The sequence below is a fragment of the Xyrauchen texanus genome, chromosome 40 (assembly GCF_025860055.1).
Source record: "Xyrauchen texanus isolate HMW12.3.18 chromosome 40, RBS_HiC_50CHRs, whole genome shotgun sequence".
NCBI classification, from domain to species: domain Eukaryota; kingdom Metazoa; phylum Chordata; class Actinopteri; order Cypriniformes; family Catostomidae; genus Xyrauchen; species Xyrauchen texanus.
Genome location: NC_068315.1, coordinates 31,864,832 through 31,871,486, shown reverse-complemented (window position 1 = coordinate 31,871,486; position 6,655 = coordinate 31,864,832). Strand labels below are relative to the sequence as shown.

At 37.3% G+C, this 6,655-nt stretch overlaps 1 protein-coding gene across 1 annotated transcript; it reads left to right on the top strand.

The window, feature by feature from the left end:
- Positions 1-4,655: 4,655 nt before the first annotated feature.
- On the top strand, positions 4,656-6,186 carry snu13b (SNU13 homolog, small nuclear ribonucleoprotein b (U4/U6.U5)). Its single transcript, XM_052113045.1, has 3 exons — positions 4,656-4,853; positions 5,222-5,342; positions 5,773-6,186. Exons 1-3 carry the CDS (start codon positions 4,851-4,853, stop codon positions 6,033-6,035), a joined length of 387 nt encoding a protein of 128 aa, XP_051969005.1. The 5' UTR covers positions 4,656-4,850; the 3' UTR covers positions 6,036-6,186.
- Positions 6,187-6,655: the final 469 nt, after the last annotated feature.

The following is a 6,655-nucleotide window of genomic DNA, read 5'->3' as shown; positions in this document are numbered from 1 at the left end:
CACACAATTTTTTTAATCAAAATTTACTTCCCTACCCTAGACATTAACCTAATCGAAAGTGTCATAAAAAGCCGAGGTGGCATGAAAATCACAAATTCTGAAGCATCCATGTCATTTTGAGGTGCTTCTATGTCACTTTTGGCTCACGTGTTGACTCACGTGCTCTTCATACCCCAGTCCATGTATTGCATGCAACAGTCTTATCAGTTGATCTTTGGTGCAATTTGATCACACTTAAACAAGCTTGTAAAAGTAGTTGGTGATGTAATGCAAGCGTTAAAATGACTATGCACATAAGTGTTAGTATGTCATAAGATAGCATTGTGTAAAGAACAGAGCGAAAAGTACATATTTATTAACTGATAATCTGCCACGTGATTTGAGTGAAAGGGGATAAAAGTAATTGTTGTTTAAGTGCCTCTAGTGTTCATTTCACCCCAAAACATTGCCGTGTTACATACAATAGGCCACAGAAAAATCATTTAGCAAAAATGTGTGACATTTTATGACTAGGTTGTGAATGCCACTGGGGGATAAATATTAGAGTCGTCGGAGACAGTAAAAAGGCGACTTAACAAACCAATAGAATTTAGCAACATCTTCTCTCACAAACTCCCCTCTTGATTTAATTCTAGTTAAAAAGTTACTTTTTAAATACATAAGTGCTATTTAATGTGAATACATTTTACTTTCACTCAAGTATGTTTTTGGCAAGATACTTCAACTTTTCACTGAGTAACATTTTCATTCAGTATCCATACTTTCACTTAAGTATAAGTACTTTTTACACCCCTGAATGTAAGTGTAAACTGTGAAAAATGTAAATCGTTTCAAATTCATGTAATTGCTTTTTTTTTTTACTATCTGTTTTTATTCTTAGTTTTATATTATGCATACTTTTCTATCATGTTATTTTATTTAATATTTTCTTCACTGCTGTAAATATATATAAATAAATACAGAGTAAATACATATACACAATATGTATTTACTCTGTATTTATATATATATATATTTACAGTATATATAAGGAGATTACTGGGTTGAGATTACTTGTATTATAAACCACTGTAAACCATTATACTTGTATTATAAACCATTTTAGTTTAAAATATTTGTATTTTATATATTGTAAATATTAAATTTATAATACAATATGTATTTATTTTTATGACAACCCCTTAGAAAATACATTTTGTTACATTCTCAATTTGTTTACAGCTTTAGGTAACTATTACTTTCACTATTATTTTTGTTTATAGAGGATATAATGTACAGTGTGAAATTGTATTTTATCAATACGTTGAAACGTTAAAATGTAAGGAATGCAAACACTTTCCTGCTGTAGAACATTGAATTTCAAAATTTGTGTTGGAATTCTTATTTGTATTTTGTCTTTTCTTTCATTTGTTATGTGAATTTTACGGGTTTAATAAAGCATTAAAAAAAAGAGAAAAAACAGACTAGCGGAAGAGGATCTCAATAAAAGTAGTTATAGTCATCCTATAAAGAATGCTCCGGACATCTGTTGGGAATATGAGTATTCACAGTTGGTGATTTTCAGATGGAACGCAAATAATGATGCTCACCAAATGGGAATTTTCAATGTTGAAGTAAACCCAACCGTGGCAATGCCAGTGTTAACTCCCAGGATGTTTCCATCGTTTTGCAGTTGCTGGAAAAATAAACGACAAACAAAGATGGGTTTCTAAGGATATGGTAGTGAGGTAATATATAGATCAAGAGTATTATTTTTGTATACAAATCTGCTGACGATTCAAAGGATCCAGAGTCTGTACATACAACAGCAGCAGTAGTTATTCCTCAGTTTGACTGTAAAATATGGAAAAGAACATAAAATCATTTATCTGTTTACACATCAGAAATGATAGCAATACAGTTGGCTCTTCAGTGGGTGGAAGAGGTTCATCCACTAAATGTGGTGGCCTGTTCTGACTCTCTTTCTGGCCTTACCAGCTTAATCCTTAAAAAGGAATCTAATTCTAGACAGGCTGTTCTTTTTGAAAACCTTCAGACATTGTTTAGAATACAACAGCAAGGGATAAAAACATTATTTCTGTGGGCACATGCAGGATTAAAAGATAATGAACTAGCAGGTGAAATGGCTAAACAGGCATTAAAGTATCCAAGAATAGAATGCACCATTGAGTAAAGCGGAAATTAATAGATTAATTAAAGAGAAGGAGGTGGAAAGAAATGTGGACCCAGGAGAGAAAGGGAAAACATCTATATGGAATTAAAAAAGAGGTAGGAAATGAGAGAGTGATTTGTGGCAAATGAAGGCATGACACAGTCATTTCACGACTCCATATCGGACACACTGCATTGAGCAGTCACTATTTAAGATAGGAAAGCATAACAATGGACTGTGCAATTATTGCGGATTACCGGAAACTGTTAGAGTTCATAGGTTATTACAAAGTAAGAGCTCACAGATGTTAAAGCCATATCGAAAGGGATAAATAGTTTAACATTAAATTGTTATTCAATAACTTATGTAAAGTTATTAAGGCTGTATTAGATTACCTAAAACAACAGGTGTGATTAGAAGAATATATCATAAAGTCCTTGGGAAATAATATCAGAATCAGAATCAGAATCAGCTTTATTGCCAAGTACGCTTAAGGAATTTGTCTAGGTGACAGGAGCTTCCAGTCAACAACAATACAAACAATACCAAAAACAGCAGCAAGACATAGGTAATTAAAAACAAAAAAGTACACAAAATAAATAATTATACATATACGCACATACACTCACCTTCATACATACCCACATACACATGTAGTGCAAATCTAATACAATCTGTTATATAAAGTATATTATGTACAGAGCAATGTAAGTAATGGCAGAAGTGGATAAGTTGGATAATATACATTTAAATTAAAATTAAACTGTGTATTGCACATAATTATTGCTCAATGGGGCAATTTAATTGTTCATTAGATGGATGGCCTGAGGGAAAAAACTGTTCCTGTGTCTGACGGTTCTGGTGCTCAGTGCTCTGAAGCGCCGGCCAGAAGGCAACAGTTCAAAAAGGTAGTGGGCAGGGTGAGTGGGGTCCAGAGTGATTTTACCAGCCTTTTTCCTCACTCTGGAAGTGTATAGTTCTTGAAGGGGGGGCAGGGGGCAACCAATAATCCTCTCAGCAGACCGAACTGTCCTTTGTAGTCTTCTGATGTCTGATTTCAGTAGCTGCACCAAACCAGACAGTTATTGAAGTGCAGAGGACAGACTCAATGACTGCTGAGTAGAACTGTTTCAGCAGCACTGGTGGCAGGTTGAACTTCCTCAGCTGGCGAAGGAAGTACAACCTCTGATGGGCCTTTTTCACAATGGAGTCGATGTGTATCTCCTACTTCAGGTCCTGTGAGATGGTAGTGCCCAGGAACCTGAATGACTCCACTGCTGCCACAGTGCTGTTTAGAATGGTGAGGGGGGACAATGTTGGGGTGTTCCTCCTAAAGTCCACAATCATCTCCACTGTTTTGAGCGTGTTCAGCTCCAGGTTGTTTTGACTGCACCAGACAGCCAGCCGTTCAACCTCCTTTCTATATGCAGACTCATCATCATCTCGGATGAGGCCGATGACAGTGGTGTCGTCTGCAAACTTCAGGAGCTTGACAGAGGGGTCCTTGGTGGTGCAGTCATTGGTGTACAGGGAGAAGAGTAGTGGGGAGAGCACACATCCCTGGGGGGCACCAGTGCTGATGGTACAGGTGGTGGAAGTGAATTTTCCCTGCCTCACAAGCTGCTGCCTGTCCGTCAGAAAGCTGGTAATCCACTGACAGGTAGAGGTGGGAACAGGGAGTTGGTTTAACTTATTCCAGAGTATATCTGGTATGATTGTGTTGAAAGCCGAGCTGAAGTCCACAAAAAAGATCCTTACGTATGTCCCCAGTCTGTCCAGATGTTGCAGGATATGATGCAAACCCATGTTGACTGCATCATCCACAGACCTGTTTGCTCGATAAGCAAATTGAAGGGGGTCCAGAAAGGGTCCAGTGATGTCCTTTAGGTGGGCCAACACCAGTCTCTCAAATGACTTCATGACCACAGATGTCAGGGCGACAGGTCTGTAGTCATTAAGTCCTGTGATTTTAGGTTTCTTAGGGACAGGGATAATGACTGAGCGTTTGAAGCAGCATGGGACTTCACACTGCTCCAGTGATCTATTGAAGATCTGAGTGAAGATGGGGGCCAGTTGGTTAGCACAGGAACAAAGGCAAGCTGGTGAGATGCCATCTGGTCCTGGAGCCTTCCTTGTCCTTTGCTTCCGAAAGACACGGCACACATCGTCCTCACAGATCTTGAGTGCAGGTAGTGTAGCAAGAGGGGGGAGGAGGGGGGTTGCAGGAGGTGTTAATGATTGTGTGAAATGAAGGTCCGAGTGCATGTGGGGTGTGAAATCTTAATATGATATTAAGATTAAACTATTCGATTTCAGATAGGTGTTTTTTTCTTCTTCCTCTCTTGTCCATCTTTCTATTTCCTCCTTCATCAATGCCTCACACTCCATCCCAGTAGGTGGCGGAAATGCACCCAAGTTGGTTTGCCAACTGTCAATAAACCCAAAGAAGAAGACGACGACAAGCGGAAGTAGCTTTAAGTGTGCGCATGAGCAGTGTGCACGTTTACAAACACGTGTTGCGAGCAGCGGATGCAGTGAAGAACCGAAATCTGCGTTGGTTATTAGAAGGTTTTTACAGTTTCTTTCGCAAAATCTATTTTTTTTGTTTAGGTACTCAACTCCACTATCCTCCGTGAAGCACTTGCCGAGAGGACTTGTTTGATTTTGAGCTCTTGACAGTAAAAGCTTAACAGATATAATGGTGAGTAGCATGTGTAGGAGTCATTACTAGTTTCTAATGTTGATTTGTGAACGAAAGGTTTGACATACCTTTATTATGAGTTTGAATAAAAATGTAGGCATTCTGGAGGTGCATTAAGGCTCCGTTATTTTTAATTTTATTGTCTTTTTTTAACGCAGCAAATAGCTGGGGTTCTAAAACGAAACTAATTATCTAAAACAAAACTAATATCGATAATTTTTTAAACTGAGAATTAGTCTCCGTGGGTTAACTAAATGCAATTTGATGTCTTTATGTTCTTCAACCGTGTGTGTGGTGTGTGTGTGTGTGTGTGTGTGTGTGTGTGTGTGTGTGTGTGTGTGTGTGTGTGGTCGGTCCTCGTTCAATAGACTGAAGCTGAAGTTAATCCAAAGGCCTACCCACTTGCTGATGCCACACTGAGCAAAACCATTCTGGACCTGGTGCAGCAGGCGTCCAACTACAAACAGTTAAGGAAAGGTGCCAATGAAGGTAAAGTACCCCAGCATACACATGAAGGGTATGCTTTTAAATGTTGAAATGCACATAAACCAGAGATCAGGCCTTAATGATTAAACCATTCATCAATAACCTCAATGTGTACAGCGTGCTTTACGAGGCTAATACTTTGTCCAATGAAAGTTCAAACAAAATATTTTCTGTGAAAATTGTTTTCTGTTGAAGGCACAGGTTTGCAATGGTGTTTTGTTCTTAAAACAGACTTGCAAAATTGTGCAATTCTTTTTTGTAAACACTATATTTAAGAACTGTTAACAGATTAAGTAAAAAGTAGTGTAGTTTTTTTTACTGTATTACAAAGATAATCTTTACAGAAATACTATACAGCCCAGTTTTGATAATTATCATCTTTGTCATTGTTTTATCATATGAGATGATAATGGCTTAATGATGTCCTCCACAGCCACCAAAACTCTGAACCGTGGGATTTCTGAGTTTATTGTGATGGCTGCAGATGCCGAACCTCTGGAGATTATTCTCCACCTGCCACTGCTGTGTGAGGACAAGAACGTGCCGTACGTGTTTGTGCGCTCCAAGCAAGCTCTGGGACGTGCATGTGGAGTGTCTAGACCTGTTATTGCTACGTCAGTCACCATCAAAGAAGGCTCACAGCTGAAACCTCAAATTCAGTCTGTGCAGATGGCTATTGAAAGACTCTTAGTTTGAGCACATACCTTTCCACTTTTGTTTTATGACCAGTTATTGATCTCTTTGTATGGTCCTTATGGGGGCTTTTTTCTTTTGTTAATTGTGCACATGAGAATCAAACAATGCTGTATATGATCCTCAGCGTTGTACAGCCAAAATAAAGTTTGGTTATAATGAAATGACCAAGGCGTTTTGATTTGAATTTGAAAAGAATGTGTTCTATTTTACAGTTTTAGATTACAGAAGTATACTGCATATCTAATTGTTTACTGGCATTTTTAAAGTAGTAAGAAATAAACAACCCTACTGTTTAAAAGTTTTAAATCACTTTCAATGTTTTGTTTTTTTAAACTAATTCATATTTTTATTTACCAAGGATATATTAAATTGCTTAATGTATCATTTATTTTTGAGTAAAACCTTTTCTAATAAAAAGACAATTATTTGTTTTTTGACAATTTAAGTGATTACAAACTTTTGAACAGTGGTGTTTCTTTTAAATGCACTTAATAGTAAGTTACTATTTAAATTTTTAATAAATTCAAAAGTAAAGTTTTGCAATGCCAGATAGTAATGGATGGCCTCTTTTAACTCTAATCCAATCAAAAGGTTGGTCAAATATTACAGTTTATTGGGTT

Bases quoted from the DNA above. Each gene is read 5' to 3' on its own strand.
- snu13b (XM_052113045.1), top strand. The intron at 5,343-5,772 runs GTAAAGTACCCC...TGTCCTCCACAG, and splicing joins AAGGAAAGGTGCCAATGAAG to CCACCAAAACTCTGAACCGT.